Source organism: Saccopteryx bilineata, chromosome 5 (assembly GCF_036850765.1).
Source record: "Saccopteryx bilineata isolate mSacBil1 chromosome 5, mSacBil1_pri_phased_curated, whole genome shotgun sequence".
Classification (NCBI taxonomy): domain Eukaryota; kingdom Metazoa; phylum Chordata; class Mammalia; order Chiroptera; family Emballonuridae; genus Saccopteryx; species Saccopteryx bilineata.
This window is the reverse complement of record NC_089494.1, coordinates 74,926,410-74,949,653: the sequence shown is the minus strand read 5'-3', so window position 1 is coordinate 74,949,653 and position 23,244 is coordinate 74,926,410. Positions and strand designations below refer to the sequence as shown.

At 39.4% G+C, this 23,244-nt stretch overlaps 1 protein-coding gene across 1 annotated transcript in view; it reads right to left on the bottom strand.

Annotated features, from left to right (window-relative positions):
* Positions 1-10,417, bottom strand: part of IFIH1 (interferon induced with helicase C domain 1) — a 56,288-nt gene extending 45,871 nt beyond the window's left edge. The window contains exons 1-2 of the mRNA XM_066280806.1: positions 9,068-10,417; positions 998-1,166 (exon numbers count right to left, since the gene is read on the bottom strand). Coding sequence (XP_066136903.1) covers positions 998-1,166; positions 9,068-9,520 — 622 coding nt within the window. The 5' untranslated portion in view covers positions 9,521-10,417. The remainder of the gene's footprint in view (positions 1-997; positions 1,167-9,067) is intronic.
* Between the last annotated feature and the right edge of the window lie 12,827 nt (positions 10,418-23,244).

The following is a 23,244-nucleotide window of genomic DNA, read 5'->3' as shown; positions in this document are numbered from 1 at the left end:
ACTCGGTCTGCTGAAGGCCCATGGTCAAGGCACATATGAGAAAGCAATCAATGAACAACTAAGGTGTCGCAATGCGCAACGAAAAACTAATGATTGATGCTTCTCATCTCTCCGTTCCTGTCTGTCTATCCCTGTCTATCCCTCACTCTGACTTTCTGTCTCTGTAAAAAAAAAGAAAGTGTGGGGCATGGGGATAAGGAATTTGTATGGCTCCTTTATGTCCACGTCCCCAGCCGACACACGGTGTTTGGCACTCATGAAATGCAGGGCTGAATGACTGACTGAATGACCGAATGAGCAGATATGAGCTTGAAATGATTCTAATTCATTTAAATCAGTTTTTACCAATTAACTTCCAATTTGCCTTACATATGCTATTTTTGAAAACACAGGATACATACTCTAAAGAGAAAGATAAGATGGCAGTTTAAACTAGATTTACAAATAATACATGTGAAAAGGCTCTAAAATGTTACTTTTTCTTATTATAATTGAATAATTTTAAAAAGTCACATGAAATGATATTGAAGTATGTTGGCTGTTATAGACCTTTTATCTACTATTTAATGAATTCCTTTAAATGTATATAAATACACAAGAGACCGTGCAGCAGAGTGGTAATAACCATTAAAACATTTTCTTCCAAATTATTTATATCTGTTCAATGTAAAAAGTATCTTGATAAAAACTCCAGGCAATCACTTTGTTTCTAAAACAAGAGGGATGGTGAGAAGGGTGTTGGACTTGGAGTTTGTCCGCTGCCAACAATCTCATCCATTTTGCTGAGTTTGTGGTTTTCTGTTGATTAATCATTTCCCAGGCAGCAGTTTCCTCATTTGTAAAGAGGTTAAAAGAGATGATCTCTCAAACCCTGAACTTTCAGTTTTGAAATTTTGGTTCTAAATGTCTTAGTGTTTGGCCTTGTGTCTACAAGTTTCATTGAACTCTCAATCCCCAAGCGAAACGTGCAAACTCTTCTTAGCAGAGTTAGAAATACCTGCGCTGCTCCCAGGGGCCATGGGGCCTGTCAACTCTTGGGCCAGGGCTTCATTTTCTGTTTCCCTCAAAACAGTCAGAAATGTAGAAAACCAGTTCTCCTTCTGCACAATCCTTCTCAGTAGCTCTCTCACACCTGCTTCGTTTCCGTTATTTTCTGCAGCAGAAATCTGTTTAAGACAAAAGTGGAATTAAAGAAGGTCAGACATCTTCTGAATTAAGTTTAAAAGGAACTGGCCTTTAGAAAAATTGAGCAATTAAGCATAAGTATAAACAAAGGCTTATTTCAAACACTAAAGAAGACAGCAAGGCCACTTGTAGCAGCAAGTGTTTTACCTGAGCCATTCTGATAAAGGTGCAAAAGAAAGGGCCTTTCTTCTCGAGCCATATTCTACTTGCATCACTTTCTTTCTGTATCTTTGGGCCTAGTTTTTACTTTTAACTCATGGAGTCTGCAAATGGGTAATCAAATTTTCTTATCCAATTCCTGTTTCTTCACTATAACCATTATGAAGTAATTATTATCACAGATTAATATTCTTGCCTATTTAATATTTGCAATATTTTTCATTACTATATTTTTCCTAAATTGGTGTTTATTTATTTACTTTGAGAGAAAGAGAGACAGACAGAGACACAGAGAGAGAGAGAGAGAGAGAGAGAGAGAGAGAGAGAGACAGGAAGGGAGAAAGATGAGAAGCATCAACTCATAGTTGCATTATTTTAGCTGTTCATCGATTGCTTCTCACATGTGTTTTGGCTGGGGTACTGCAGCCGAGCCAGTGACCCCTTGCTCAAGCCAATGTCCTTGGGGCTCAAGCCAGCAACTATGGGATCATGTCGATGATCCCATGCTCAAGCCGGTGACCCAGTGCTCAAAACAGATGAGCCTGCACTCAAGCCAGCAAACTCGGGGGGTTTCGAACCCGGGTCCTCTGCGTCCTAGGTCGACACTATCCACTGTGCCACCAGCAGTCAGGTTTAAATTGGTGTTTATTTAATATTATGAGAGGAAATTTATTTCTATATCTATCTCTTTTTTAAAGTAAGGAGCATACATTCATTATAATCCTTAACCTTCATTTAATTTCCTTTTCAGATTAATGTAAGCAAATCTTTCTAAATGTGAACCATTTGTGTAATCACTGTCATACTACAGCTCTCCAATTCTTAATAGAGCACCAAACAGTTAAATAAAAGACTAATACAAGCCACATTTAGACCAGAAAACAATCAGATAGGACATCATCAGCTTGCTGTGCCATTAGGCAAGCTACTCTAGATCTTTGGGCTTCGGTCTCTATCTGTGTAAAATGAAGCAACTGGAAAGAAGTTTCAGGCATCCTCCATCCTTGCTGCACACTAGAATCACCTGGGGAATTCTCATGAATATTGATGTATGGGATGTACTCCCAAAATTCTGACTTATTTTGTCCAAGCTGGGAAACTAGAAAATGTTTTTAAAAACAATTTTGTAATTCTAATCAGCAGTTTAAATGAGATATACTGAGTTAGATATTTTCAAGGGTCCCTGTCAACATTTGCTCATTAACTACAGGTGTAATTTCAATTGTTTAACTAGATTAGTCTTTCCTAAAAACTTTATATATTTCTTACTCTCAATAAATATGTATCATTAGCTTTTCTTTTCTTATTCTTCTTTTCCAAGTGAGAGGAGGGGAGATGGAAAGACAGATTCCTGCATGTGCACCAACCTAGGATACACCCAGCAACCTCCATCTAGGGCCGATGTCCTGCTCACCTGGGGCCATGCTTGCAACCAAGCTATTTTTAGCACCTGAGGCAGAGGCTTCACAGAGCCATCCTCAGCAGCCAGCGCTGATGGACTCAAACCAATTGAGCCATGGCTGCAGGAGGAGAAGAGAAAGAGAGAGAAAAGAGAAGCAAGAAGGGGAGGGATGAAGAAGCAGATGGGCACTTGTTTGTGCCCTGACAGGGAATTGAACCTGGAACATCCACCTGCTGGGCCAACACCCTACCACTAAGCCAACTAGCCAGGGCCTTCATAAGCTTTTTAAAGTCAGGAATTTGCACTTTTGGAACAATGTCTGGCACAAATTCCGTGTTAGCTGTTTTTATGGATGGCCAGGAAAAACATCTATTGATACTTTATAAACATTTCACCAGCCAACTGTACTTAGTACATAAGTGTACAGCATGGTTTCTACCCCCAAAATATTTCAGTCTTAGTAACAAATAGTTAATCATGCTATTATAAAAGCTCTGTATCTATTAACTCTACAACTTTAAAAAAAGGTAACAATTATCATCCATTTCAGGTATCAACAATCCAAAGTACAGAGAAGTCCAGTTACTTTCTTGAGGACCCAGAGCTAGTAAATGGGGAAGGTGGAAGCTGATCCCAGGCAATTGACTCCACCCAATGTTGCCTTCCTGGACTATAACTACAGCTAATCGTTGTCTTAATCTTAAATTCACTTTCTGGCAAGAAAGGTTATAATAACTACCTGAACTTAATAATTTTAGGTGATTTCAGTTCATTTTCTCTACAGCATGTTTAAGCAGGTTCTTGCTCATTTCTTATCTTTTCCTGTAACTTCACTAATCTCCTAATAAAAATTTTTTGTCTTCAATGGTGTCTATGATGCCTTATCATTATCTGCTAATTTAATCAGAAAGAATTTCCCTAAAAAGAACAAGTGAGGCACTGTAATACTTTTATTAAAAACCTAAACACATTCTATTCATTGAAGTATTTATTGATCAGTTGGTTTTTACTGTAAAGTTACATTTGTCAAACTTGCTTTGTCCTCACTGAGTTCAGGCATTTAAGAACCCTTATGTCACTATTTTCCATAAGTATTTTTATTATTTGAATATGGAACTACATATAATACCTATGCAATTTTGTCACCTTCATTAACATTCTGAATTTTTAAGGAATCTTCACAGTTTGGATGCCAGAAAATACATCAATATCCTTTGAAAAAAACCACATTCTTTTTTTTTTTTTTTTTACTTAATCCACTTTCCTAAAACACAGTAAAGATATTAGATTCTGATACATAAATTTGATTGCTGAAATTCTTGGGAAGTAAATATTTAGACTTGAAGCTACAACAGGAAATATGATTCCCACTCATGTTCCTTCTGCACTAAACTTTCTCTGAATATGAAATTAATTTAAAATGTCTATAAATATATTGTTAGCTAATTTAAGGAATATAAAATAAATGTGAATTTGTGGGTAATACAATTCAATTCTTTCATATTGTAAATTCTTTGAATGATGTTTTTTCTTTCCAACAAAAATGAGTGGAATAACCAATATCTCCATTAAGTACTGTTTTGCCAACACAATTGTACAGTTTGATAAAAATGCTGATTCTCCTCTTCATAACCTTTGGTAACCATTTAAATATAATGATTTCTTAATACAGAAGAGCTCAACTTTCAGTACCAGTAAACCAGAAAGTAAAACTCACATTAAAAACAAAGAATTTTTAAGAACTAGTTCCCCACAAAGTTAATGCCTTACCAAATGAGTTATGTATTGGCATATCAACGTAGCTGGTTTCTTAGTAATATTTTTCCCTGCTAATAAAATTCTTAACTTTCCTAATTTAGTAATACAATGAGCTGGAGGGGAGTGACTAGGGCACTCAACTTCATGTAGAGAAAACTGGACTAGGTTTCCAGGTGACCAGTCACAGCCTCACTAGTTCTCTTATGAAAATAAAAGTTAGCCCTGGCCGATTGGCTCAGCGGTAGAGCGTTGGCCTGGCGTGCGGGGGACCCGGGTTCAATTCCCGGCCAGGGCACATAGGAGACGCGCCCATTTGCTTCTCCACCCCCACCCCCTCCTTCCTCTCTGTCTCTCTTCCCCTCCCACAGCCAGGGCTCCATTGAAGCAAGGATGGCCCGAGCGCTGGGGATGGCTCCTTGGCCTCTGCCCCGGGCGCTAGAGTGACTCTGGTCGCAGCAGAGCGACGCCCCGGAGGGGCAGAGCATCGCCCCCTGGTGGGCAGAGCGTCGCCCCTGGTGGGCGTGCTGGGCGGATCCCGGTCAGGCACATGCGGGAGTCTATCTGACTGTCTCTGCCCGTTTCCAGCTTCAGAAAAAATACAAAAAAAAAAAAAAAAAAGAAAGAAAATAAAAGTTATATGGGGTCTTCCAGGACAAGAAGTGTGTATGAACTGGTTAGGGCTGAAACATGCACCTCTGTTCAACTGTTTGGGCTTGATATTGACATTATGGAAGTATTTATGTGATCACTTCTTTTCCAGAGTTCATGGTTGTCTAAAGTGAATAGGTCAAGATGTTCAATTGGCATCTTAAAACAGAAACAGGTCAGTACTCCCTACAGTTAATGATCATTCTATAATAATGATGGATAAAGAGAGCCTTGTACTCATTGCTGACTCACCATAATTCACAACAGTGTCTAGCACAGGCTAGACATTCTTAACTACTTGTTGGAAGAATGAACACCAATCAACACCTCAACATACACTCTATGAAAGCACAGAAAATATCCATTATTCTCTGATCTTTTCACTATCATGGCACCTTTGTGCCAGTCAATAGATTTAAAAGAAATAAATGAATAAGTAAATAAATTACATAAGTTTCTTTAGGTAATCACTGGACACAAAATTAAATCTAGGATCATTTTCAGAAGCTGTGATATATGGGGAAGAGGGACTAGAGTGTAGAGATTGGAACCCTAACCTAACAGACCAAGTAAAAAATGTCTGCTGGAAAACAGGAAAAAAATGAAAATAAAATATCATTTTCTTAGAAATCCTGACTACTTAGTTAAATGCTACTTAAAGCTGTCCAGAAAGCAAATTTTGAACTCTTATGTTTATCATCCATTCATTCCCCAATGCCTGACATGATTCATTATATGATATGTTTTCATCTCTATGTCAGATAACTTTTTGGAAATACATAAATATAATCAATCACTTAATTATTAATCAATCAATATTTATTAAGTACAAACACTAGACAGTCTTGGCTAGGTTCTGGGAGCTTAAAGATGAAAGTTATAATTTCCTCTTCAAATCACAGTTTAATCCAGGGACTTTAAGAAGCAGATCTCAATTTCCACATGGGAAATTTACCTAAATTTCTGAAACTGTAAATTCATAAGGAAACGTAACCAAGTGAATGATAATATCATCAACATCCTCATAGCAAAATAGTTCTTTACTATTTATATAGCTTTTCCATAAGCATGACTTGTGTTCACTAAAATTCTCTGAGTGAGAGGTGAATTATTATTATATTAATTCCCATGGGTAAACTTAGGATCAGGAAACGTATAAAAACTTGGCCCAAAGTAAGACATATAGTAAGAAACAAAGATATTACATCCAGGTCTTTCCATTCCAAATGCTCATGCTTTTTCCACTGCACTTTGCATTTAAGATGAACATTCATCACTGACCTCCATACCAATTGATTTTGCTAAACATAGAATGTCCTTCCCATCATCCTCCATGGCTTATTTTTTATTCTGATGATACCTGTAAAATGATGTGCACAAAAACCATTCCAGAATCTCACAGACACTCTTCCTAGGACAGCCTCAAATACACAGCTCCTCCATCTTTTAATGCCTCTTCTGAAATACAAATCTGAGGGAGAGTTTGTGTTGCTTCAGCCTTAACTGCTACCAGTACACAAATGTCCCTTTCCTCTATATCTTCTTTGTGTCAACTCCCTTGCATTACTGCTAGCTGCCTCCAAGCTTGCCAGAATCAAGAACTTGGATAAAATCTAGCTGGAGGAAATTCAATCCAGGCAAGACAAAAGTGATGCTGATAGGCAGAAGTATTTAGAGTAAATAAGGAGAAGTGCTGTTTCGCTGGCAATCGGGACATCATACCCACCAAACATAAACAGCTTTGTGGTGTTACTGGACTCTGTTGCTTCTGGACTTCCTAACAGCTACTGTGGCTGGAAATGCCATCTTCCATCTCCAGCTGGCTTGAAGGCTGCATACTGTCTTCCAAATTAAGATTCTGCCACAGTGATGTACACATTTGTCATATCCAGCTGGACTACTATAATGCGTTCTAGCTGGTTCTCAATACACAAAACTACATAAACGTTACAGACAACAGTGTAAAGTGATTTACTTTTTGGGAAAAGTAGCTATCAAAATTAGATGCAAGCTTAGGTCTTTGGACAGGCCCCATGACTGTCAAATCTACAAAGGAGTGTTAAGTTTAGTCACTAATGACTCAGCCACTCATAGGCTGATATGAGTCCAAGGCCCAAAACTTTGTAATGATGATACAAACAATTAAAAAATTGAAAAGAATTTTTTAAAAAGTCAAATTCATAGCATGTCAGACAAATCCTTTGACTTTTTGTCATGGGTTTATTTCCTTATTTGCCTTTCAAAATAAGATTTTTGACCTACAGTCTTGAATATATCTGATTCAAATAGGTCACCATTTCTGTTCATAGTACATTCTTAATCACTGAAAAACATTGAACAATAGAACATTATTACAGTAAATGTAGGAACTTGCAACATTCACCCTGTCCAAATGCCACCTAAAAAATACATTACTCCTTCACTAAGATGAAAAACTGCAACGAGACATATTTTTAATGAGTTGTCTCCAAATTTTAATTCTCAGAGAATTGAAACTTTAGAGAAAAAAAAAGTCTGTGTATCATATGTAATTTCCCCATTTAGACCAAGACTAAATGGTATAACATATGATGTAGGCCAGATATTGACAAATATTTTCTCTAAAGTCTACATAATAAATGTTTAAGCTTTGTGGGTTATCGGTTCTCTGTCCAACTGCTTCTGAAGTGCAAAAAGCAGTCATCATATGTAAATGAGTGAGCATGGCTATGTTCTAATAAAACTTTCTTTATAAACACTGAAAATTTTTAAATTTAAAACCATTATTAGCTTTAGGGCCTAGCAGAACCCAGTAGCAGCCTAGATTTAATCCATGAGTTATGTTTTGCTGTTCTCTGTTTGATGGAAGTTTATTAAATAAGACCTAAAATTCCACACCATCAGTACTCTCTAGCCCTGCCACTGTTTTCCTTAGAAACCTTAGGCAAGTTATTTGACCTGCCTCAGTCTTCTCACCTGTAAAATAGAGCTAATAACGTACACCTCACTGGATTACTTTGAGCATGACCTCTGATGATACATTTTGAAAAATATACTAATTGCACATGGTAAGTGTTCAATAAATGTTATCTATTAGCACACATTACTACTCTAGAATTAACTCAGCCTGTTTCAGTAAAAAATTAGGAAAAAATCGCCTTTTGTATTTAAATATTCAAAATTCTGTTTTAAGTGCCTAGATATTTTCTTCTCAAGGACAGAAGGACGCGTATTTATCCAAAGATGTCAAAGAACGAACATTTGTAATGGGACAGATAAAATGATCAGCTGCGAGTTGCAAAACCTGCCTAAAAGCCCAATTCTGTATATTTTTTGACATTTGGGGGAGGGGTATACAGCACAAATGTCAAAATAATCTGAAGATGTTTTCTCTCAACATATGTACCCTGATTTATCAATGTCACTGCATTAAATTTAATAAAAAATAAAATAAAATAGCCCTGGCCAGTTGGCTCAGTGGTAGAGCGTCGGCCTGGCGTGCAGAAGTCCCGGGTTCGATTCCCGGTCAGGGCACACAGGAGAAGCGCCCCTCTGCTTCTCCACCCCTCCCCCTCTCCTTCCTCTCTGCCTCTCTCTTCCCCTCCTGCAGCCTTTCCCTCCCGCAGCAGAGGCTCCATTGGAGCAAAGATGCCCCGGGCGCTGGGGATGGCTCTGTGGCCTCTGCCTCAGGCGCTAGGGTGGCTCTGGTCGCAACATAGCGATGTCCAGGATGGGCAGAGCATCGCCCCCTGGTGGGCAGAGCGTCGCCCCCTGGTGGGCGTGCCGGGTGGATCCCGGTCGGGCGCATGCGGGAGTCTGTCTGACTGTCTCCCCGTTTCCAGCTTCAGAAAAAAAATGCAAAAAAGCTAAATAAATAAATTAAATTAAATTAAATAAAGGAAAAAAAAGCCCAATTCTATCTGAACCGACACCTACCCGATTTCTATCTTCAGTTGTCAACAGTTCCATCTCCAGACATTTATCCAAGACATCTCTAACCGCCAGCTTGTCCACTAGAGTGGGCTGCAGGAGGTTCAGAAGTTGGAAACACTCATCATGGTAGTTCTCAAAGGACGGAGAGGGCAAGTCTGTGAGCTCAGGGTTCACGTAGCGGGCAGCTAAAGAGCTGCCCCCTCTCTGGAGGGCCTCCACAAATAACCTAGTCCAGCCCGGGGGCCAGGCCCCCTTCTCCAAGGTGCTCAGGAGCTGTTCAACTGCCTGAATGTTCCCGGTGGTGGCGGCCGTCCTCTCAATCTGCTCCTTCGCCTCTGCAGGCAGAAAGGTCAGGTAGTCCAGGACGGGCTCCACCTGGATGTACATTTTCACTCTGGGTCGGAAGCACGAGATGAGGTATTGGAAACGCTCGTCTGCCGAATACCCATTCGACATCTTCCCTTCTCAGCAAAGGGAATTCTCCCAAATAAAAAAAAAGGACAAGTTGCTGTTCTCTGCTCAACAGGTGCTCTGCGCGTGCCACCGTCCGTGGCCTCGGAGCGGCAGGGAGGGCAGCAGGGCAGCTGACAGCCCCCGAGTGGCCACAGCGCCCCGGACAGACGCGGCGGCGAGGTCGCACCCGGCGGGCGGGTTCCGGGCGGGGGCGCAGCGGCGGGCGGACGCGCAGCCCCTCTGCCCTGCGGCTCGCGGAGCTGGAAGCTTTAAGCAGTTTGGTTTCCGTTTCGATTCTCCCTGCCGGAATTTTCCGAGTGTCAGCCGCCGCCGGGCGGGGGTGGCTGCTCGGTCAGGGAGGAGCCACCGCAGGGCTGGTTCCGGCACCGGGAGCCCTTTGGCCAGGGGCTCGCGGGACAGAGGAAAGGAAAGTGAACTCGCTTCCGCGCCGGCGAAGGCAGTGATGCCCCAGAATGCCCCCTGCGGGTATTTTGCCTTCCTTCCAGCATTCTGCCTCAGAAATCAGACTTCCTTCCCACAGCCGTCCTGCGTGGCCCGTTGTCAGCTAAACTGTGGGGAGCGTGGAGGGGCGTGATTCGGGGCTTTCCAGCCTAGAGGTGAAGAGGAACTGACACCAACATGGGCCAGTTCTCTTGGGCTGGGTGACACTGGCAGGTTGGCGCCCCCACCCCCAGACGAGATTGCGAGGGGCAGGTGGAGAGATGAAACTAAGAAGACACGTTTCCAGAGAGGCATAACCCCAGGACCCCAAGATGAAGTGACCTCTGCACCCTTTCTAGGCATAAACCTGGCGTCCTGAGGTTCCCCGGGAACTCAAGCTTTCCTCGGGAGGTTTCTGTGTGGGTATGAAAAAGATTGAGTGATAATAAAGTTAATTTGAGTGCCTCATTTGTAGATCGTTGTATTTATTTGGCTATGACCAGGGCCTGGTGACAGACGCAGAGGGACTTTAATCACCAACTCATTATAGGAGGAAGCCAAGATTGAAGGTTTCCCATCTCCCAGCATGTAAATTTCCCATATTCTTTAATATACAACTTTCCTTTAATAAAACAAAACAAAATCTCCAAGAACTTATTTTTGACATAGCTGCCATTCTTTTATTGGATTCAATACAGAAAGTTTTGGCTGAAGCAGCTAGGAACTTAATTAGCAACTAATGTACCAACTTGTAGTAAACATCAACATTTGTCGATGTCATGAGGGGAAAAAAGACACCCACACTGAAAAATGGCAGCTTCATTTTAGTACAGTAGCCACAAACATGAGTCCTTCAGGTTGCTACTCAGGCATTCTGCTGCCCTGGGTGACGGTGGGTGTGGTATCTATGCTTCAGAATGAGAACCCCATGGTCCAGAATTACAGGGAGGATGGAGGGGTCATTTAGGCTACCAAAAAGCACATTCAGCAATGCCTACATATCCCAGGGAAACCTGGCCATGCTTTGGACTGGATTAAAGAAATACAGCCTTTATGTTTACCAGAAGTATACAAAATATTCAATTTATTGGCCCTAGCTGTATAGCTCCGTTGGTTAGAGTATCATCTGGATACACTAAGATTGTGTGTTTGATCCCCAGAAAGGGTACGGCACATACAAGAATCCACCAGTGAAGTAACAAAACAAACTAACAAGCAAAAAAGAGACAGACTCATATACAGAGAGCTGGTTGTGGGGTGGGGTTGGGGGTGGGAGAGCTGGCTGAGGTGGGTAGAAAGATTGAGCAAAAAAGGACAAAAAAGAAATAACTCATGGACAACAGTGTGATGATTGCCAGGCAGGGGGTGGGGAGAGGTGGAGGGAAGTAGGGTACAGGGGGCATAAATAGTGATGAACAAAGACTTGACTTATGGGGGGATGAACACACCATACAGTGTACAGGGATGTGTTGTGGAACTGAGCACCTGAAACTTGTACAATTATGTTAACCAGTGTCACCTGAAAAAAAGTCAATTAAAAAAAACTACCTTAAAATAAAAGGACTCAACCAATAAATGCATAAATAAGTGGAACAATAAATCAATGTTTTTCACTTTTTCCCTTCCTGTCTAAAATCAATACATTTAAAAAATTAAATATCCAGTTAAGCACTTTACAGCAAATTTACTTTTTATATTTTTTATTTTTTTAAAGATTCTATTTATTGATTTTACAGAGAGGAGTGGGGAATGAGAAGTATCAATTCATAGTTGCTTCACTTTAGCTGTTCATTGCTTGCTTGTTGCTTGTCCTTTGTGTCTTGACCCAGCAAGCCCAGGGTTTCAAACCAGCAACTTCAGCATTCCAGGTTGACACTATATCCACTGCAACAACCCAGGCCAGGCTTATTTTTATTTTTTAATTAATTGTTTATTTTAGAGATAGAGGAAGGAAGGTGAGAGAGAGAGAAGGAGAGACATCAGTTTGTTGTTCTGTTTATTTATGAATTCATTGGTTGACTCTTCATTGGTTGGCATATCAGGACAATGCTCCAACCAACTGAGCTACCCAGCCAAAGCTCCATTTTCTGTCTATTATAGTTAAACCTTTTTCTTCCTTAACTGATTGTACACTACTTGAAGAAAGGACACATTTACACAGTAACAAGTACCAAACAAATAGTAGGCCCTTGATGATTTTCCCCTGTATAGGATTTTATTTGCCTTGACTGTAGCTGTGTATAAATCTTAAATACAAAGCAAAAGCTGCTGGAGTGAAATGAAACTTTGGCCTTATAGATGAGCCTGATTTATACTATTTTCTGTTTCTTCATAAAGTACTACTATATCTTTACTTGATATAAAGAGTTGACCTTGTACCTAGGTCAAGGAGAATCAAATTAGATGATTCTACATAAGTATTCAAATTGTTAATTTTAGTTATTAGTTCTACAAAGATATCTTTCAGGGTTATTATAAGAAAGTGCTCCGTACCATATGCAGGTAAGTTTTATTCAGCATATTAAACTAAAAACAAGCTAAAAACATTCTATCCCCTCCAATTATTCTTTTGTTCTTTAGTTTCAAACACTGGGGAATGAGATGGGATTGCTGATTAAATATGGGGAAATAATGTTATTTTTCTTAACACCATGAAATTGCTATCCTGTTGAAAGAGGGTCAAAAGCGGAAGTTTAAATGTTTGAATTCAGATAATATTATTCATTCATTCGATTGTTTTTTAAAATATATTTATTAAGTACCTACTATATGCCTAGCACTAATGAAAGTGCAGTAAATAAAACTGAACAAGTTTCTACATTTTTGGAACTCACATTCTAATGAGAATGGGAAGACAGATAATAAATAATAATTAGAGAATATACAGTGAACCAGGTAAAGATAAATGTTGTGAGGACTATGGTAAATAAGGTCTATTCCTAAGTATTTTATTGTTTTAATGCTATTTTAAAATGGGATTATTTATTTTATTTCTCTTTCAGATAATTGGTTTAGTATAGAAACATTACTGAACTTTGTATATTGATTTTGTATTCTAAAACTTTACTGACTTTGTTGATTAGATCTAGCATTTTTGGTGGAGCCTTTAGGGTTTCTTACACATAACATTGTGTCATCTGCAAATAGAGACAATTTTACATCTTCCTTTTAAATTCTGATCTTTCTTTTTTCCTTCTTCCCTCCTTCCCTCTCTCCCCCTCTCCTTCCCTCCCTTCGTTCCTTCCTTCCATCCTTTCTTCCTTCTTCCCTCCCTCCCTCTCTCCTTCCTTCCTTCCCTCCCTCCCTCCTTCTTTTTCTTCCTCTCTCCTTCCCTCCCTTCTTTCCTTCTTTCCTCCTTTCCTTCCTTCCTTCCATCTTTCCTTTTATCTTGCCTGATTACTCTAGCTGGGACTTCCAGAACTATGTTGAATAGGAGTGGGCAGCCTTGTCTTGTTCTTGATTTTAGTAAGAGTCTAGATAATAATGAAGGTATAGTGTCACTGGTTGACTTTCCGAATAGATGCCCTCTCCTACCTCTCAGTAGTAGCATCACATAATATCAATCAGTAACAATTCATATTTACTCTCAAGTATGAGTAACTCTGCTGGATGAGGATTGAGTGATGAGAACTAAGCACAGAAGGGAAAATAGAAAGAAACCCCTTTTTAGGAATCTACCATAATCTTGATACCCCTTCTGGAGGAAGGAGGTTGAGGAAGCAAAAGTCAAACCAAAAGTTTCTCAAAATGTACCTTTTTTCTTTATCTATATTTTTGCATTGTGATTTAGGTTATTTTCTGCTTTTTGTTTGAATAGATGTTTTCTTCTAAGTTTCTTCTAATAGGTTTCACTTTCATTCATTTTCTTATTTTCTAAATGTAAGTTTCTATTTCCTCTATCTTTTGAGGGAGAAAATTCTGCTGATCTATATTATAGATATAGGCTGGCCTTTTTTTTTTTTTTTTTATGTGCCTTGACTGCGGGCCTTCAGCAGACCAAGTAACCTCTTGCTTGAGCCAGCGACCTTGGGTTCAAGCTGGTGAGCTTTTGCTCAAACCAGATGAGCCCTCGCTCAAGCTGGTGACCTTGGGGTCTCAAACCTGGGTCTTCCGCATCCCAGTTCGATGCTCTATCCACTGCGACACCGCCTGGTCAGGTTCCTTTTCTTTTTAAACTCAAAAGACACAGTTTAGTCTCCATCAGTTTCAAAAGCCAACTTTTAGCCTTTTGTTATTTAAATATTAACTCAGCAATATACTAGATAATACATTTCTACTATTATATCACTTTTTATTTTAGTTTTCTATAATTAAGAAGTATTAATATTAATAGATGCCATTTTTATTTTGACAAACCAGAGCTACAGTTTAATGGCCATACATGGCAGTAATGCCTTTTCCAAAGAAAATGACAATAAATTTAGTTTAATAAAGAAATCCTTCTAAAATAATTCTTCTTCTTCTTCTTCTTCTTCTTCTTCTTCTTCTTCTTCTTCTTCTTCTTCTTTCTTTACTTGCTTACTGATTGTGTCAGTAAAGAGCGTGTAAATTCAGTGTAATTTCAAGTTAGATGCCCTTAGCTTAGCATTATAGAGTTGTGGTTGTTCATAAAGACTTTGAGTTCAGGCCCTGACTAGACAGCTCAGTTGGTTAGAGCATCGTCCTGAAGCACAGTGGTTGCCAGTTCAATCCTTGGTTAGGGCACATAGAGGAACGGATTGATGTTTCTGTCTCTTTCTCTCTTTTCCTCTCTGGCTACAATAAAATAAATAAATAAAAAGACTCTGTGTTCAGGATGTCATCATTCATCTTTCCACACTGCTTATTAATTGATGAATGATCTTATAAAAATCATCTCAAAATTTTCAGTTATAAAATAAGGATGATACCAGTACTGTGACATAAGATTATTAAAAATATATAAATAGATTGTAAAGCACTTAGCACCAGACCTGGAATGTTATATTTGCTCTGTATGACTGTCAACATTCTTTTTTTTTTTTTTTTTTTTTTTTGTATTTTTCTGAAGCTGGAAACGGGGAGAGACAGTCAGACAGACTCCCGCATGCGCCCGACCAGGATCCACCTGGCACGCCCACCAGGGGCGATGCTCTGCCCACCAGGGGTCGATGCTCTGCCCCTCCCAGGCATTGCTCTGCCGTGACCAGAGCCACTCTAGCGCCTGCGGCAGAGGCCAAGGAGCCATCCCCAGCGCCCGGGCCATCTTTGCTCCAATGGAGCCTTGGCTGCAGGAGAGGAAGAGAGAGAGAGAGGAAGGAGGGGGTGGGGGTGGAGAAGCAAATGGGTGCTTCTCCTATGTGCCCTGGCCGGGAACCGAACCCGGGTCCCCCGCACGCCAGGCCAATGCTCTACCACTGAGCCAACTGGCCAGGGCCTGTCAACATTCTTATACAAACAATGAATAAGAGATGATACTATCCCTCAAAGAATGTGTACTTTATAGAGAAAATAAATTAGTTATGGACATAAACACTACATAATACCTAACTATGTAATTAAGTTTCTAGACAGTATCCCTTTTTGCAAGAAATAGAAGTTGATATGTTGATTTAGCAGAAAATTTTGTTAAAAGGTGCTGTCATAACTTTGTATCTAAAAATATAAATAGGTCCAAAATAGAAAAAAGTAATTCAGGAAAAGTTTACTAGATCAAAATACACATTTCTTAGTTACTTCCACCAATTCAGTTAGAGTTATGGTTTTAAGTGAGCACATGTAAAAGCTTTTCTACATAACTAATAGTTTTGGCTAAAAAAAAAGATATCCGGTATCAGTAGAAATTTCCCCAAATGTCCATTTTTCCAAATGCTTCCTCCATAACTTAAGGCTTCTCAGAAACAGTTACTTGCACATGTTTTTATAAAAACAGTACCTTTACCTCAAGGGCATTGACTGGCTGTGCTTCTTTTACTTTATTTCAAAATAAATGCTTAACAAAATAGAGACAGACTCACAGAGAGCAGGCTGACAGCTGTCCAGGATGGCAGGGGGGCTGGGCGAGGGGATGAAAATATTGAGCAAAAGAGGACAAAAAAAAAAGAGAGAGAGAGAGAACAAACTCATAGACGTGGACAAAGTGTGGTGATTGCAAGGGTGGAAGGATGAGGGTCTGGGGGATAAATGGTGTTGGATGGAGACTTGACTTAGGGGTGGTGAATACAAAATATGGTGTACATAAGATGTGTCGTAGAATTGTGCACCTGAAATCTGTATAAGTTTGTTAACCAATGTCACCCCAATAAATTCAATTTTAAAAAAAGAAATCAGAGAGACTGGAAGGGGTACAGTGTCACTTTGGGGTGATGATAATGTTCTTTTGTGATCAGATTTATGGTTGTACATGTGTGTTCAATTTGTGAATTCTGACCCAAGCAGATAATAGAAAAAAATATGTATGTATTGGTCTCTGCCCCCAGTTTCTGTCACAGAGCTCCTAAAACCCTTATAAATTCTTAAATGATAAGAGCCCTAAGGGCAACTCTTTTTCTAATGAAGTGACTGTGGGGCCCTCCCTGGATGGCTGCTGGATGGTTTACCACTAGAAAGACCAGACCATGATTAGAAGCTTGAAATTTTCAGCCCTACCCCATATTCTCCGAAGAGGGAAGAGGAGTTGGAAATAGAGTTAATCATGTTTATGTGATGAAGCCTTCACAAAACCCCAGTAGTACGAGTGGCTTTCAGAGAACTTCCAGATTTGTTAAAACTAAAGTGACCAACATTTTTACAATGAAAAGGAGGACAAAAATAAATTGGAGAAAACAATATTGTAAATAAAAGAAACATTTTATTCATTGCAACAATAATACACTATAATATGATAAGTGCATAATAAAACATTTGTAATATTTTATACTGTAATTATGCTTACATGCCTATCAATTTTTAATAATAATTGTAAGAAAAAAGTACTCATTTAGATACAAATACATCACATCACACGCAATGGACCGACTCTGCATTGATCGAATATGGACATTTACAGATAGTCTTCCAATATCAAAAAGGAGGACATGTAGGAGGACACTTTTCAAGGGAGAACGGAACTTACAAAAGGACTGTCCTCCCTAAAGGAGGATGATTGGCCACTTTATTAATGCAGTACATTCACATATGGGCAGAGTAACACAGCCTAACTCCATGGAGCTGAAGCTCTTGCACTTGGGATCCTTCCAGACAGTCTCATCTTATCTATTTCTTTTTCTGGCTGTTCATTTGTGTCCTTTAATATATCCTTTAAGAAACAGGTAACTATAATAAAAGAAAAACAATAACCAAAAAAAATGCTTAAGAACAAACTTCCATTAGACATAATTAGAGTGCCACGGCCTTTTCTGTGGAATCATTGTTGACATTTAGTGGGTAGACACGTTGCAGTTAGCTTTCTCAACCTGTGTTCATTCTGATGGACGGGTGACTATTCTAATTCTTAGCACCTACATCATTGAGTTGATTAAAAATTTTATTTCACTTCTGCCAAAGTTTCTTTATACATATAAGTTATTTATTGATTTTACAGAGAGTGATAGGTAGAGAGAGAAAGACAGAGAGAGAGAGAGAAACATTGATCTGTTTCTGTATGTGCCCTGACTGGAGATTGAACCTACAAGCTGGGTATTTTGAAATGATGCTCTCCGAGCTATCTGGCCAAGGCTGTAATGGACAAAGTTTTGAAGTAGGAGTAGGAGTACTATAGAAGAGGTTATTGAGATCAAATATTGGGATAAATTGAACCTAACTTTTGAATTATTAAATCATAAAGACTTGAATTAAGATTTTTTAAAAATATCAAAGCATTTTCAATTAAAAAATATTTTTATTTTTAATACACTAAATTATATCAATTACACTGAAAATTTTTTCATCTTCATCTGATCTTTTTAAATTTTTATTTGTATTTTATGATGTTACTGTAGTTGTACAGGGGGTCTTTGGATTATGACACAGTTCCATTCCTATGACAGTGACATAACCCGAATTTTGGTGTTAATTGAAACACACCCTAGCCTAAGTCACTTACTTATTATCCTAACACAATTGTAAAATCATAATCTAGAATATAAAAACACAACTCAGCCACAGAAAAAGGAAAAGGGCATAAATATACTGTACTCTACACTGTACTGTAGTAACAGAAAAAAATAAAAATAAATGAGTGTAAAAAAAATTCCTTACCTTTATTCCTGTGTATCAGAGCCAATCTAAAGCTGCTGGTTGACACAGTCGCAGCAGAGAAAAGGCACAACGATACTTCCCCCTTTAACTTTTTGAATTAATTTGGCCTTTTATCCCCCCTTTTCTGGGTGTGTGTGCTATCATTTATGGCACAGGGATAATAGCACCATGCTTTCCCTGTAGATTCGTAGTAATTTCTTTGGAAATGAGACAGAGGGTGAGTTCCACAGAAAAGCCTATAAGCCCCTTTGCCTGGGTTCATAGACATAAGAGGCTGGCTATGATATCACTTGAAAAGGATTAAGTCTGTAGGAGAATTCCTTCCTATTAATCATGTTAGAAAAAATAGATTGTGACTCATGAATAGGTAGGAAACAGTAACTATACACAGAAGCACCTTTCAGCCTTCACTTAATTCATCACTTTACCTCCCTAGCCTTTTCATGTGGTAAAGAAACTTTCCTTTCTTCTTGCATACCTGACCTGCAGGTGGTGGAACAGTCTGAGAAAAATAAAGTTAGAACTTAACTAGTATATGAATATAGTAGATACATAAAATATGACTAGACAATAGACCCTTAGATAAAATAGAGTTATTAATCAATACTGACCTTTTAGAAGTTTGCGCCAATATTGTTATTGCTGCTCAAGTTATTGTATAACTGTACTTAGAATGACTTACCACCTGATTTATAGCTTATAGAAATGAATTAACTGTTGCCTAGAAATATGTAATCATAGTGAAACAAAAACAATTATTAATCAATGTACTCTGAATACCATGTGATTGTAACTTAGTGTGTGTGTATAAAAAATAAAGCTAGACTAGTCATTGGCAGAGATGGCTGGCAGTGAATGCTAAAAAAGAATTCGGCTCTCTCACTTACTTAGCGCCAACGCCGTCTCTTCCTGTGGGACCCCTGGATTCGCCCCGGGGCTGGACACTGGCACCTGTGGTTGACTTGCACACTGGGAGGAGCATTGTAGGGTAGGAGAGATTGACCTATTAGGAGGAGGACACTGAAGAGGCAGGAGAACCTGCAGAAGGTGCTGGAGATACTGGGTCAGGTGAATCAGGATTGCCTACGGTAGTGGTCCCCAACCTTTTTTGGGCCATGGACTGGTTTAATGTCAGAAAATATCTTCACGGACCAGCCTTTAGGATGGGACAGATAAATGTATCAGGTGACTGAGACAAGCATCAAGAGTGAGTCTTAGATGAATGTAATGGAGGGAATCTGGTCATTTTTTTAAAAAGAAACAATATTGTTCAGACTTAAATATAAATAAAACAGAAATAATGTAAGTTATTTATTCTTTCTCTGTGGACCAGTACCAAATGGCCCATGGACCAGTACCAGTCCACAGCCCGGGGATTGGGGACCACTGGCCTAAGAAACATACAGGAGGTGCTGCAGATGATTCTACCTGAACTACAGGTGTTTCCTCTCGAGAAGTAGTTGATGTAGAGGGTAAAGGATCTGTTGTGGGCCTCTTTACCTTCTTAAAGAATTGTTTCAGGCTAGTCTGAAAGGTTGATGACTTCTGCTCTTCCAAAATCTGCCTACAGCATTGCAAGGCATTCATAACAGCTCTGTAGACCTTACTGAATCTGTCATTGCTGGGATCCTTAGCCTGAAATTTTGCCAACCCATCCTCTACCATAGAAAAACCTTCTGCTAAACCCTTGGTAGTAAGTTTCTTGGGTTCTGGGGTTTCTACCTCTTCCTCTTCAATCAGCTGCTTCTCCAGCTGAATGAGGTCCTCAGCAGACAACTTCTCTCCATGTGAGTGAGCATCGTAAACTTGAAACGTTGTATGTCGACACTGTCATAACCCGAGGACCCCTTGTATATGTAAAGGTTTTCTAAATAAATAGATATACATTTATTAAGGTTCATGTTCAAATATTTTTACTGATAGGGATCAAGAAAAAAGTACATGAAGACCACAACTCTAGAGAGCCTCCAAAGGGCTAGAGATTGTGATGAATTTGAAGATCAACATTACCAATAGTGGAAGAGATGTGTAGAGCAAAGAAGAAAGAACTCTGGAAAGAAATGGGCAATTCAGCACTTAGATCTTAAAAGTACTAGAACATGCCAAGTCACTAGCATTGCTCTTGTTTTGCAACAAATGTCAGTATACTAAGTAAACACATGAACCTGAATGTATTTCATACTCTATTGTCAGACATGTTGTCTAGACATGTTCTTGAATTGAATATTTTAATAAAATTTACTTTTTATTTTAAAAATAGTTTATGTTCACTGTAGAAATTTCAGGCAGGATATTATAAAATACTGAGTAAACTTTGTGAATTACTTATAATCCCATCACCCAGAGATAGACATTTTTAATATTTTAAATGCTTCCTATGAGCCTGACCTGTGGTGGCTCAGTGGATAAAGTGTCGACCTGGAAATGCTGAGGTCGCCAGTTCGAAACCCTGGGCTTGCCTGGTCAAGGCACATATGGGAGTTGATGCTTCCAGCTCCTCCCTCCTTCTCTCTCTCTCTCTCTCTCTCTCTCTCTCTCCCCCTCTCCTCTCTAAAATGAATAAATAAAAAAAATAAAAATAAAAAATGTTTCCTATGAATACTATATTATGTTGATATATGTGAGTATGCACGTGTGTGCATGCATACACACATTCCACAGTTCTTCAATAGAGAGTGAGCTGAGATGGTTCCAACTGTGAAGATGAAATCTCCAAGGAAGAGTTCTTCACAGGGGATTATGTTAGCATGCAAGGGGAGGAAGAACCTGTGAGAGCATCCCTATGGCACAATGATCAGGATATTTGGGCAGCAATGCCTAGTATCAAATAGCAAGTTCATTCCTGTATTGCACTTTTAACACTGACCCTTCTTAGCTGCAGATCCTTCATAAAAGTCTGCCAATATAACAGGCTAGTGTTATGATGCTTGGATTAATAAAGGAGGGGAGGCAGTGGTCCCGTGTGGGGAAGCAGAGAGGCACAGAAAGAAAGGGAATCTGAAGAAAGTGAGATAGGGAGCTAGAACTGAGAATTCCATCCAAGGGAGACTAGGAGAGCAGAAACTCTCCAAGAATCTTCAGCCCTTTTAAGAACTATGCCATTTACCATGCTCTGTGGGATGGTAAACATGCTTTTAGTTGCAAGCAAAGAATGCCCAACTAGGCCCTGGCCGGTTGGCTCGGTGGTAGAGCATCGGCCTGGCGTGCGGGAGTCCCGGGTTCGATTTCCGGCCAGGGCACACAGGAGAAGCGCCCATCTGCTTCTCCACCCCTCCCCCTCTCCTCCCTCTCTGTCTCTCTCTTCCCCTCCCACAGCCAAGGCTCCATTGGAGCAAAGTTTGCCCGGGCGCTGGGGATGACTCTATGGCCTCTGCCTCAGGCGCTAGAATGGCTCTGATTGCTGCAGAGCAACGCCCCAGATGGGCAGAGCATCGCCCCCTGGTGGGCATGCCGAGTGGATCCTGGTTGGGCGCATGCGGGAGTCTGTCTGACTGCCTCCGCGTTTCCAACTTCAGGGAAAAAAAATAAAATAAATAAATAAAAGAATGCCCGACTAACTGTGGCCCAGGCAGAGGGATTGATTTCTCTCTCAAGAAGAGCCAATGATTCATTGAGGTCAGAACTAGGAGACATGTCCTAGAATTTTCTTGGCTTTTCTCTCATGGTTGCATAATGGCTACAACATTTCCAAACATAATTTCTACTCCAACTTTAAAAGTTAAATGTTGGTTGTAGGGGTGGGAGTATAGCATTTTCCCCATTTACCTCCTCCCAACAGTGAAGGGAAAAAATGTCCCAGGAGACTTCAAGCAGAATTTCTCACTGGGGTGTACCTACCTCCCTTGAAATAAAGTGCTATCCATCCAAAACATTTTAAAAATCTGATTTCTAATAGTAATTCAGTGCTTGTCACAGGAGCTGAAGCCATTTAATTTAAACATTAAAATATAAAGATGACCCAAGGAAAGCTAGAAACCTCTTTTTCCAGGTGGTTTCCCTATTTGAGCACACTCATTACCCTGAAGAGTATCCCCAAAAGAGGTACTAAGGCAATCATTCAATTCCTTGTTGTGGCAGCAAGTGAGCTAGGAAATGATCTCAAGTCTAGCTGCATATTAGACTCATGTGGAAAATGCATACAAGGATCCATTGCATCAAAATCTTCACAATTGGAACTTTAGTGTCAGTTATTTTTCCTTTCAAATCCACTTGTGATTTCACTCTTCAACCAGAGTTGAGAACTAGAAATAAGGGCCTTCACTAACCTAGGACCAACTCAGAGTACAGTTGAATCTCATTGTTCACAGCAGTTATTATGTTCTACAAGTCGTAGTGAGCACTGACTTGGAGAATACTGAGCCACAACTCCTGAAGAAATACAGAATTAGGTTCCTATGAGCCTCTCATCACAATATTTCTAAAGCTGATTAATGCATAACCTTGCTTTTGTATTTCTGTTTTAAGACACCTTATTGAACTCATGGTTAATAATACTATAACATGGCATACCTACCTGAATGAAGATTACCTAATATTGTCCCTGTGAGACACACTGCAGTTTTGCTGTGTTTAGAAACATTAAATAACTCTTCAGAAATATCACTTTTAAACAGTGAAGTCACAAAAAAAAAAGCACAAAAATGTAAATTTAAAAAATTGGCAGCAAACATATCATGAAAAGGACACAGGGTTACAGTATGAGAGCTAAAACAAAAAGGTGTAGCGTTGCCTTGTTCACCCTTAGCTGGGAACATACATCAGACGAATCAAATTTTTGCTATTCTGCACATATCCACTGATGACCATGAAAACACCAAAACTAATGATTTGGGGGTTAGAACATAAATTTTAGGAAGCAGGTGAATAATTTCTTGATCTAATCAGAAAATTTTAGGAAAACTCAATTGTGCTTTGTAAACATATTCCTGAATCATTCATAGTTAAAGCTATGATATAAATGAACATACATTTTCAGCAATTAATAAAAGTGATGGAGTTTGGAACATTTATCTGCCAAATCTATTGGCCTGGACATTGTTAGATATTTGTTTAGAACAAATAAAACATATTATGCATCATAAAAAAAAACA